Below are 12,706 nucleotides of genomic sequence, written 5' to 3' on the forward strand. Positions count from 1 at the left end.
GTTGCAACAGGTGCTGAATCAATGTGACAGGTTCTTGTTTGGAGGCTAAGAGCCTTGTTTTGTTTTTTTTTTTAGTTTTCTTGAGCCTTGTAATTCAAACTTTGTCAGAGGCAGTTCTCCAGTCTTTGCTGGCAGCTCCCTCCCTTTTCCAGGGTAGGTAATAATTCCATTTCCCTGGTCTATAGAGAGGGAGATTGAGAGGGTCGGATTTCTTTAGTCCCTTGCAGGCTCCCAAGGCTAACAATGATGTGGTCCCACCCAGCCTGGAAGGGGCTCCTGGGACACAGCAAACCAAATTTGAGAGTCAAAAGCTGAGTCAGCCTTAGGCTGTGTTCATCTCACTCCCCTTTGCTGGGGAGTTGGATCCCAGCAGCCCCCTGAGAGTTCAAGTGTCTGTAGTGTGAGGGAGTGTGTTGGCATTTGCAGCTGCAGCTTTTTTTTTTTTCTTTTTAAAGATTTATTTATTTATTTATTTCTCTCCCCTTCCCCTCCACCCCAGTTGTCTGTTCTCTGTGTCTATTTGTTGCGTCTTCGTCTTTGTCCACTTCTGTTGTCAGCGGCACAGGAATCTGTGTCTCTTTTTGTTGTGTCATATTGTTCTGTCAGCTCTCCGTGTGGGCGGCGCCATTCTTAGGCAGGCTGCACTTTCTTTTGCGCTGGGTGGCTCTCCTTATGGGGTGAACTCCTTGTGCTCGGGGCTCCCCTACGCGGGGAATACCCCTGCGTGGCAGGCACTCCTTGCGTGCATCAGCACTGTGCTTGGGCCAGCTCCACAGGTGTCAAGGAGGCCCGGGGTTTGAACTGCGGACCTCCCATGTGGTAGGCGGATGCACTAACCACTGGGCCAAATCCGCTTCCCTGCAGCTGCAGCTTTTAATTCATAATTTTGCTGTCACGATTCTTTGCCTTTGTTCCTCTCTCCAACCCATTTCTTCCTCTCCTCTAGCTATTTTTCTGGGAGAAAAGAGAGTCCTGTGTCTTCCTTGTCTGCCATCTCCCTGGATGTCTAAAAGTGGGTTTTTGTTTTTTTTTAAATATCTATGAAATTGACAAAACTTTAGCAGTGCTGTGAAAGAAAAAAAAGAGGACATATATAGCTAAAATCAGAATTGAAAAAGGAAACATTACTATTGACCTCACTGAACTAAAAATGACTATAACATGATAATATGAACAACTGCATACCAACAAAGTAGATAACCATGATGAATTGGACAAATTCCTAGAAAAACATGAACTACCTACACTGACTCAAGAAGAAATAGAATTTCCTAGCAAACCAACAACTAGTAAAGTAATCTAATCTGTAATCAAATACCTTCCAACAAAGAAAAGTCCAGGGAAGATGGCTTCCCAACAGAATTTTACCAAAAATTACAATAATTAACCCCAGTCCTACTCAAGCTCTTCAAAAAAATTGAGGAGGAGTTAACATTCCAAAACTCATTCTTTGAGGCCAACATCATCCTCATACAAAAACCAGAAAAAGATATCCTAAGAAAAAAAATTACAGACCAATATCTGTTATGAATATAGATACAGGAATCCTTAACAAAATATCATCAAACCAAACCCAACATTATATTAAAAGAATTACACACCATTTTCAAGTGGGATTTGTCCCAAGTATGCAGATGGTACAACAGAGGAAAATCAATGAATGTAATATTGAAAGAAATAGAACAAAGAATTAAAAAACACATGATTATCTCAATTGACGTAGAAAAGGCATTTAACAAAATTCAGCACCACTTCTTGATAAAAACCCTTAGAAAACTAGAAATAGAAGGAGACCTCAACGTGATAAAGGGCATCTATAAAAAATGTACAACTGATATCCTATTCAATGGTGAAAGACTGAAAGCTTTCCTTTTAAGATCAGAGTAGGACAGGGATGTCCACTCTCACCTCTGTTATTCAAAATTGTTTTGCAAGTTCTAGCCAGAGCAACCAGGAAGAAAAATAAGTAAAAGGCATCCAAATTGTAAAGGAAAAAATAAAACTTTCCCTCTTAAAGCTGATATAATCCTATATTCAGAAAATCTGAAAAATTCCCATCAGAGCCACTAGAGCTAATAAATTCAGCAAGTTAGTGGGGTATTGTTGGAAACTGAGGCACAGTGGCCTCACAAAGAGAGACATGCTGTCTCCATGGCTACGCTTGCAACGGAAGGAATGCAGTAATTAAGAGTTCCCGGCAAGTGGGATGAAGGAATGCGGTAATTAAGAGTTCCCGGCAAATGGGATGAAGCTGTTAAAGGCTGAAAGAAAAGATGAGCACATACCTTTTGTAGTGAACAGAACACTTAGACTTTGTACCTTGAGAAAAGATTTTTAAAAATTCCTTAGACTATGGGTAATGCTGCTTGTTGTATGTAGGCTATGTGTTACTGCTTGTTGTCACGTTGGCTGTGTGTTCCTGTTTGTTGTCACGTAGGCTACGTGTTACTGTTTGTTGTCACGTCGACTGGGGTATATACAGAGCCCCTTGTAAACAATAAAGTTGTCTGAGGAGTTATTACTCGTAGACCCCCTGATCCCAGCTCTCTTGTTTTTTTTCTCTCGCTTGTTCTTGCTCTTTGTTTCCTTCTCCCTTTTCTCTTTCTTTCATTCCCTATACCCTTCGGGTCCAAATCTCCAATAGGGTATAAGATCATAAGGCAAAAAACAGTAGTGTTTCTATAATAATAATGAGCAATGTGAAGAAGAAATCAAAATTCCATTTATATTAGCAGCTAGAAGAGTTAAATATATAAGAATGAACTAACCTGTGTTGTAAAGGACTTGTACACAGAAAACTACCAAACATTGCTAAAAAGAATCAAAGAAGACCTAAATAAATGAAAGGACATTCTATGTTCAAGGATTAAAATTAAATATTGTTAAGATGCCAATTCTTCCCAAAGCAATTACAGATTTACCTCAATCCCAACCAAAATTCCAGCAGCCTTTTTTTATAGAAATGGAAAGGTTAGTCATCAGACTTGTATAGAAATGTAAGGGGCTTCAAAGAAACTTAGCCCTCTTGATAAAGAATTAAGTCATAATAGTTAAAAATTGTTACAAAGCTACAGTAATCAAAACAACATGGTACTGGCATTGGAGTGAAATAGGAACAATTGTTCATTGTTGGTGGGAAGGTAAAATGGTGCTATTGTGGAAAGCAGTTTACTGGTTCCTGAGAAAGTTAAGTATAGAAGTACCATATGGTTTGACTATCCAAATTCTAACTGTAAACCCAAAAGAATTTAAAGGAGGGACTTAAACAGATATTTGCACACCCATGTTCATAACTGCATTATTCACAGTTGATGAAAGGTGAAAGCAACCCAAGAGTCCATCAATGGATGAATGGATAAACAAATTATGGTAGCTATGTAGATGGACTATTATTCAGCTACAGAGGAATGAATTTTTTTGTGTGTGCTACAAGATGGGTGAACCTTAAAGACAGCATTTTGAGTGAAATAAGCCAGACAAAAGGACAAATATTGTATGATTAATATGAAATAGAATATGCAAATTTATAGAGTCAGAAATTAGAATACAGGTTACCAGTGTCAGGGGTAGGAGTGGAGGATGGAGAGTTAATGCTTAACTGGCTCTATTTGAGGTGATAAAAAAGTTTTAGTAATGTAGCACAACATTGTGAATGTAATTAACACTACTGCATTGAATAATTGAAAGTGTTTAAAATGGGAAATTTTGGATTTATGTATATTACTTGGGTACAAATAAAATAAACTGTATAACACAGAGTGAACTCTAATGTAAACTATGGAATAAAGTTATTGTAATTGTAATAATATTTTTTCATCGGTTGTCCCAGAGTTACCATCCTAATGCAAAATGTGAATTTTGGGGGAAATTGTGTTTGTGAGGGAACTGGGTTATATGGGAACTCTTTTTTTTTTTTCTTCAAGGTACAGGGCACAGGGATTGAACCCAGGACCTCATATATGGGAAGCCAGCTGCTCAACCACTGAGCCTCAGTGGCTACCCTGAGTTGTTTTTCATTTGTTGGCTTGTTTTTTTGTTTTTTAGGAGGCACCAGGGGTTGAACCCAGGACCTTGCATGTGGGAAGCAGGTGCTCAGCCTCTTGAGCCACATCTGCTCCCCTGTTGTTTCTGTATGATTAAAAAGAAAACTAAGCAAAAACCTTCAATTGCTCTACTGTAATAAAAAAAAAAGAGAGAGAAAGAGATAACATTTCAGTGCATCTGTGTGTTTAGTTGTCATGAAAACCTTTTCAAAGGGATAGTTTGTCTGGACTTTGTCCACTTAGTGAGATGTGGTTTTTAACTTCCTTCAAAAGTACAGTAACTCTGGCTACACACTCATATTTAGCCCTCAGTTCAACTCAGAGATTTCTGCATCAGTCTGTTTTTTAGGCTTTAATGTGATATGAAAAATTGAAAACAGCCAATTCTTGCTGCTTTCAAAGAGTTGTCTAATTGATTATACAAGCTTATATAAATATTCATGATGCAGTGTGTTAGTTTCATAAGAAGTAGATAGACATAAAATGTTCTGTGAACACCAAAGTCATAAACTGAGTTTTGGTGAAGGAAGTAGAAAGTCCGAACCTAAAGGATAAGTGCAGTTGGCCATGTAGATATGAGAGTAAAGAATACCATTGACAGAAGGGACAGTTTGTATAAAAGGTATGGGTTTGTGGAAGGTAAAATGTTTGGAAACTGGCAGGCAGCTTGGTTTTGCAATAGATATCTATGGTAGCAGAATAGAGAATGGGGCCAGAAAGGAAGGAGCCCAATGGTGCATGGCTGGAATTGCTGGTGCTAGGCAGAGTTCAGACTCTGTGTCACAGATGGCACTTGACTGTGTTAGCACTTTTTTATGTAATCAATTAGTTAATGAATATTGAATGAACTGTGCCAAGTTTCTTAAGGTTAATCTGTGTTTTCAGATGACAGTGTAATTATATTTCTTTATGTTTATAATATTATCTTGATGATTCATGCACATGATAAATGAATTATCTACATATAAATGAATTAGTTCTGTTGAAAAATCAGCTTTATTGAAGTATAATTTACTTAGAACACCAACAATTTTATGTGTACAATTAAGTGAGATTTTATAAATGTGTACAGTCACATAACCACCCCTCCAATCATGGTAAAGTATATTTCCATCACCCCACATTAGGACTTAAGAAGAGTTTGGTGAACTAAATAAATTAACTCTTTGAACCCTGGAAGACATAGTCTCTGAAGAATAGAGAAATAAAAAGCCATCAACTTTTAAACCCAGAAAAAAATATTTTTTCTATAAAACTCACCCACAAAGAGAAGCTCTGTACAATTGCTGCTTTTTGGAAGTTAGGTTCCTCAAAATCTTCAGTAGAAAAAGGAGGAAGTAAGAAGCAAAGGCAAAAATTGGTCTGCAAAGTGATTGGTGTTAGGTTATATAAAAATGTTTGGTGTTTGGGGTGGAAGAAAAAACGATCATCAAATAAGCAAAAAAATTCTTTTATAACTGAACTGGGAACCTTGGACCTGAGTTCTAATGGCTCTGCCACATAATAGGAAAGTTGTAGAGGCAGTTTCACTTGTCTGAGATCATGGTTTTCTCATACATAAATTGGAATGGAGATATGAAGTATGGGTTGGAGATAGGAGAATAAGGAGTAAGGGATATATTTTGAATGGCAGAATAGTTGGAGTTAGTTTTATTGTGGCAGATGGAGGATAAAGTGCATTTCCCCCCCTTAGTTTTATTTCCATATATTCAACTGACCTTTTCTTGATTGTTCCTGTAAAATTGGAGGTTGGGACACTTTCAAAACTATCTATAATTGTACCTTATAATTGTGATACATTATGGACAGGACTGAATTTCTCCTGGGTAATGAATACTGTCATGAGATCATCAGATTTCTTTTATTTCCCACAAGTTAATACATTTAAGAATAAAATATATGTTTAGGCATGTCACATAGACAAGCTTTAAATATAATGATATGAAGCTTTATGTTTTTTAAACAATTATTTTGTCCATCTTGTTTGTTTGTTTTAACCAGTTACCCATGGGTGTATTGTTTCCACAATAAAACTTTTTCTACCAGATGGTATGGAAGCCCGACTCCGCTCAGAGTGAGTATAATTTAGTGCTATGAGTTTTTGGATTAATTACTTTGGTTAATAATATTCTAGATGATGGTATAATGTTAATACTTCAGGATCATTTTAATAATGTTGAAAAAGTTGATGTAACACTCTTTGGAGTATAATACATTTAAGTCTAGTAGCTTTTCATTTTAGTTGCAGTTCTAGTAAACAGTGTATAAGAAGGCAAAGGTTATTTTGTTTCCATTTGACTTTATAATTTATATTTTGATGGACAATCAGTTATTTAAAATATTTGGGTTATGTATATTGTTGATGAGTGATAATTTATTCCATTTCTTTTAATTTACATATAATATAGGACTTCTTAAACTATGCTTGCCAATGTACAGGCTCTTACGGATGTTAATATAGTTAACATTTCAGTAGGAGTTTTTGGAGATTTTTTCCCCCAATATTGTGTATATATTTTTCTTGTATGAAGCTGTGGAAATGTCACTTGAAGGACAGAACTTGAAAGGGAAAAATTAGTCATAAAAATGTAAATTTTAAAATATAAATAAACAGTAAATTACACCAATGCAGGGAGTTAATAATAGGGTAATGTATAGGAACTCTGTATTTTATGCATGAGTTTTCTGTAAACCTGCAGCTTCTCTAATAAAAAAACTTAAAAATAAACTTAAGTATATGAATGTGCTTTTCACAGATATTCAACATAAAGTATTGAGGGAACTGAGTAAGTTTAAACTTCAACATTTTTTTATTTGGAGGAAAACCTTGAGTATCTTAGCTTGTTTTTATACCCAACGCTATTTTCTGTTTCTCAAAAGCAGAGACAACAATCTGAGAATAGGAGGTGGAGAGAAGCGATAAACTGAAGACAAAGGAGAGTAATGAGTAGGAAAGATCAAGGAAAAGAAAGCAGAGGCCCTCCTATTACTGTAATAATCTATATTTTCATTAGAATCATATTTTATGCTTTGACTAGAAGCTACTATATATATATATTTAGCATTAAGGATATCTCAAGAAAAGCAAAAATTTTAAAGCATATTAAATTTAAAACAATCTGTTTCCTGTTTTAAAATATAGTTATAAAATTTGCAGTTAACTTTAGCAACTTTAATGTGATTCAGCTTTTATAGGTCAAGAGTTAAAGTGTTAGAAATCAAAGTAACTATTAATCAATTAAGGATGTGTGGCTTCCTAAAATACCTTTATGCTTGTATTTCACGATGCGATTTTTCTTTTATGGAGTCAAGCTTTAGCAGTTACATAAAGGGTCATCTTTGTACTCAGGTTGTGTCTAGTATAGCTTATGAATTTTTTCAAAGTATTTTAATGCAGTGTGTCTCTATCCCTCTTGTTTCTCCAGTGCTTTTAATTTTTGCCCCTGGTTTCTTCTTATTGTTTGGTTTTTCTTATGTGGTCAAATCTTACCATCATTTAAAATGCTACTAGGTTCATTGTACATAATCTCACTGACTTCCTGGAGAAGATACATTTTGAACAAGCAATTCTTTATAGCTGGAAGAAGATCAGCCTGGTCTTTAAAGACAGTCTGATTCAAAGCCTGGTTCCATCTGTTCTGTGACTTGATCAGGCCTCACTTTTCTCATCTGAAAAATGTAGATAATAATAGTACCTGTTTAGCAGGTATTAAACGAGATTGGGCACTTAAGAGAATTTAGATTGGTGCCTGGCATATAAAATATCCACTTGATGACTATTAGATGTTTATGTTATTGTGAACTCTTTTTTTTTTTTTTTAGCAGTTAAGGTGCTTTTGGGAATGCAGAATGCCTAGAGTTTAAGGTTCATTGTGTATATAGTACTTAATGCTCTCTAAGTTCTTTGTTAGGTAGTTCTGAAAAAGCTGATTCTTTTTCTTAGTTTTTATTATATTACATAAATAATTCTTTTATAAGAAGAATCAGAGGGAAATTGCCTATATCCTACCACTCTAATACCACATAACTATTTCCATCTTATTTTCTGTATTCCCTTATACTGTTTTTCTATATGTGCATATGAACTTTTCCATAATTCAAACAAAATACCTGTATCCAAGATCGTTTTGTAAACTGCAAATATATATCACTTATGGAATGATTTGCTGCATTTGTTGCCTTTTGTTTGCTAACTAGATTTTCATGAAGATGGGAGTTTTATACTTTGATCACTAAGAAAACTGAAATAATGTTTTGTTTTGTTTTTTTCAAAAACCCTGTTAATACCATTTGCTTCTTAGACTTTCTTAAGTTTAGACTTTCTTAATTTCATTTCCGTATATGTGCATATATGTAAAGAAAAGAATGTATACTCAAAGTGGTTACTACTGGGTGCTGGCATTGGATAATTTTTATTTCTTTCCTTATACTACATACATTTTCCATAATAAATATGTATTGCTGTATAGTCAGGAAAAAAAAAAACTAGTTTAAAATGTCTTTTATTTTTATGGAGTAGAGAAGAAACATTAAAACTATATGTAATTGTTTTAATCCACATAAGGCATCAGCTTATGCTTGTGTTTTAAGGCCTCTAAGGATGGGAGGTGAATTGGTTCTAGTTCCTGGCCTGTGTGTCTCACCTGGTTAGGAGTTAAAGAGATGTAATTAGAGAAGTACAGGAAAGGGTTATATGGGCTCAGTGGTACAGGATATCATGGGTGCTCAGGAGGCAGGTGGATGCTGGTTCTTTATATTCCATTTTCTTCATCATTTCAGTGTATTTGTGACTAGTTGTACTGAAACATTTCTTAGGGTTGCAGTTGTTAGGGAAGGCTCAGAATTATCATTCCTGATTTTTTAACTTATGCCAGATCAGTTTCTTAGCAGCTTGCACGATTGACCAGTTGATCTAGGAAGTTTACTCAACTCATCTTTCAAGTTGGCTATCACCAGAGTGACTTCTAGGATATAGAATGATTAGCAACGGGTTAGGGACATAGGTATGTCCTCTACTTACTCCTAACACACATGAAGCATCTAACAAGGCATTGTAAGATAGGGACCTTAGCTTCCTTAACTGCTCTATTCTCATGGGAATGGTAGTAGTGATTGAGTGCTTCCTCTGCCTTAGGCATTGTTTGTTCTAAGTTTCTTTCCTGTATGAACACATTTCATACAGTCACTCTATGGGACTGGTTTTATTATTATCCTCATTTTATGGATGAGAAAGCAGAGACTATAGTAGTTAGGCATCTTGCCTGATTATACAGTTGGTAAGTAGAGCCAGTATTTAGATCCAGTCAGTGTTATTTCTGAGCCTGCATGCATAACTGCTGCACTTGGCTTTCTGTAAGTAGTACTTTATAAGACCAAAAAGACAAGTGTACCAATTAATAATGTCTATTTAATGGCTTGTGTTTTTTAAAAAATATATGCTGCATTTAATTTTGTACATATATAAAAAGTTTTAGTAGTTAGGATGTGAGGTGACTGGGTAGAAAAGAGCATTACTACTGTTTTGATTAGCTTAGTTGTCCTCCATTGGAAGAAGTTTCCAAATTATAACCTTCCTTTCCAGTAGAACTTAGCTTTTCTGTATAGGAATTTTTAATTTTAAAATAAACTTAGTTAACACATTCCAAAATTGAAAACAGAAAATTTAAGTTCTTTTTTTCCTTTCTGTATAGTTGATCTAATAATGAAGGAATTTGCAACAGCTCTTATTAAGTTGTAGATTCTCAGAAGGTGTTTAGTACATTTTGGATTTTTAAGATGTTTTTAGAAAAATATTGATTGTGTAAAAGCTAGGTTTACTTATTCATTACCTTGTTTTATAAGAATTCTATAGATTTATGAGTAGTTGAAAAATAATTCACATATAAGAATTATATGAAGGCAAATTTGTCAACTTTGGGGTATAAGATAATTCTGCTATTCTCAAACTCTTTGTTTTCTCTAATTGTCAGGAAATTAGATAAAAATTCTAAATTTTACTTTTCAGTGTCATCCATGCTCCATTACCAAGTCCTGTTGACAAAGTAAGTTACTAATGATTTCTTCCAAACTGGCACAGCTAATATTGCTTTGGGAATATTTTTGTTTGTGTTTGTTTGTTTTCAATGTGTTCTACCTAGAAACATAACTCATTTCTCTTTTGTAACAAAATATACAGAGTATATGTATCTATATAGTTATATTAGTCTTCAGATCTTCAGTATCTAGAGAATTTATGAATGGATGTTTCTTAGGAAAAAGCCTTTGTTTTCTCAGGTAGACTATTGACTGTAGACTGGGAGTACCTGATTTGTGCCTAGCCAAAAATGAGTATTAGCTACTACTTTTTATTCTGAAACACTATTCTATCTTAGAAATGTTTATTAAACCTTTCTACCCAGATGGTTTGCTCAGCATTTGCCTATGCATGGAAATAGCACAGAAATATGGGCTTACAGAAGTTGCTTTTTTTACTTGTCCTTGAAGATCAGTTTTAACCTAATCCGGTGTAGCAGTTTGGTTTTATTGATGAATTTCAAAAAAAAATATTGGATTATGTTTGTAAACTGATCTTTTCCTCTGCGCATATTAGATTATATTGAAGTCATAGGTGTACTTGATTAAGTAATTATGTAAAACTCTTGTGCCTGTAGGGCATTGAGTCCCCACCCTTTGGTGATAAAAGGCATGTCAAAGGACAGAGTTAGGGGTTCTTAATATTGGAGTTTTGATGTTGGAGTTTGATGCTGAAGCTGGAGCCCTGGAAAGCGAGGAACCCTGAACTCAGAGAGAAGCAAGACCCTGGAAGGGAGGAACCCAGGAAGCCTGAACCCTCGCAGATGTTGGCAACCATCTTGTTCCAACAAGTGAAAATAGACTTTGGTGAGGGAAGTAACTTATGCTTTGTGGCCTGGTATCTGTAAGTTCCTACCCTAAATAAATACCCTTTATAAAAACCAACCAGTTTCTGGTATTTTGCATCAGCACCCATTTGGCTGACTAACCCATCTGGTCAAAAATTTTGCAGTAATTCCCTGTTAGAAAGTGTTTTTCTTTTGCCCAGAACTATAGGTATCATTGCTAAATAGTGAAAAAACTACATCTTTTGACGTTACTGTAGATACTGAGTTTTCTTAGTGCAGTAGCTCAACTATATGCCTTACTTATCACTATTGGGAATATACTTTACAGTTTTTCTTCCATTTGATGAAACTGGAATTCTATGCTAGATTCCTTTTTAGAAGTAAATATGGTTAATTATCAATTCAGCAATACCAAGAATTATTTTAGAAGTAAACAATGGCCTTGCCTATTTAGGACTAACCTTTAAAAATAATGCTACCTCTATATTCTAATTAGCATATTAATAAAATAAAGAATTATACTGCTAATATATAGGGTTTGTAGTGGATAAATGTCACAGCAACTCTTAGGGCCTTCTCTCTTTCTCTCCCTGCACCCCCACCTTTTAAAAAAATAATTCCATGGTTCTATATTCTACCACTTACAGAAGGTACCTCTTCTAATACTCTTGAGTTCTAAACAAGTTGACTGTGGTTTGTACTGTTCAAACACCATTATTTCCCATCTTTTTCTTCTTAACTATAGCTAAAAAAAAAAAAGGACAAAACTGTTTTCATTGCCTCTGACTATTGGACAAAGTGTTATATTTCATGTCCCACCTCCCCCCCCCGCCCCCGCCAATCTCACATATAAATACCATTCTGAATATGTTGACTTCTAAATTAATAATGATTTGTTGACATATTGCAGACCTATGTAAAGATGAATTTTAAAGGTGAGAAATGTGGATCTGTTGTTTTAGAAGGTTTTAGGTCTGGTTTTAGAAAAGTCTGTATTGACTTTGTGCTCAAAATTTGATATTTGGTTTATCAGGGAATATTTTCATGAGTATAACTTGTTCCACCCTGCTTATATATTTCAAACTGGTCAGCATAATATACCATTTACCAAATTTACCAAATGGGTTGGAAATATTTTGAGCACTGAGGGAACTGGTAAATTTGGAGACTACTTTTTATTTTGTATATTTAAGTAGGTAGACATTTCAAGGAATTGGTTTGGCTTTAATACCTTTTATGAAGTGTTTTGTTTGAATATTGATATTGTCATTTTATTTCTAGGTTGCTGCTAACACTCCAAGTATGTATTCTCAGGAACTATTCCAGCTTTCTCAGTATCTACAGGTAAAAGTAAATCTTGAAAATTCTTAGTCTTTAAAGGCAAAATTAAACAACTTACATTTAATTTTGCCAGTTCACAAATAGAGGATGAAAAAATATTAGTTGGATACAAGTACAAAAGATATACCTTTTCAAAGAAAAAAAAAAGGATTAAAAATAGGTCCTATGAAGAAAAGATAAAAGAATCAAGGTTATTAAGTCTAGAGAAGGTGAGATTCTTTACAAGAGAAGTTTTTTTCTTCAAATATGAGGAAGTCCCAAAATAATTCTTTATCCATTATTGACTTAAATAAAATCAAACCTAGAGAGATTTTAGTTGCTTAATAATATTAATAGCAGATAATTATATAGCACTTTACCTGTATTAATTCATTCCTCATCATAGTCCTATGACAGAGATATTTTCTCCTCATTTTTATAGATGGACTAAAAAATATCAAGATTAAATAATTTGCACAATAT

General features: G+C 34.6%; 1 protein-coding gene across 22 annotated transcripts in view; it reads left to right on the forward strand.

Moving 5' to 3' along the window:
* Positions 1–12,706, forward strand: part of SLMAP (sarcolemma associated protein) — a 189,761-nt gene that overhangs the window by 91,223 nt on the left and 85,832 nt on the right. For all 22 annotated transcript variants that reach the window (XM_071212115.1, XM_058288249.2, XM_058288258.2 and 19 more), the window contains exons 3-5: positions 6,045–6,117; positions 10,048–10,084; positions 12,185–12,247. In XM_071212115.1, the coding sequence (XP_071068216.1) occupies positions 6,045–6,117; positions 10,048–10,084; positions 12,185–12,247 (173 nt within the window). The remainder of the gene's footprint in view (positions 1–6,044; positions 6,118–10,047; positions 10,085–12,184; positions 12,248–12,706) is intronic.

Source organism: Dasypus novemcinctus, chromosome 26 (genome assembly GCF_030445035.2).
Source record: "Dasypus novemcinctus isolate mDasNov1 chromosome 26, mDasNov1.1.hap2, whole genome shotgun sequence".
Taxonomy (NCBI): Eukaryota; Metazoa; Chordata; class Mammalia; order Cingulata; family Dasypodidae; genus Dasypus; species Dasypus novemcinctus.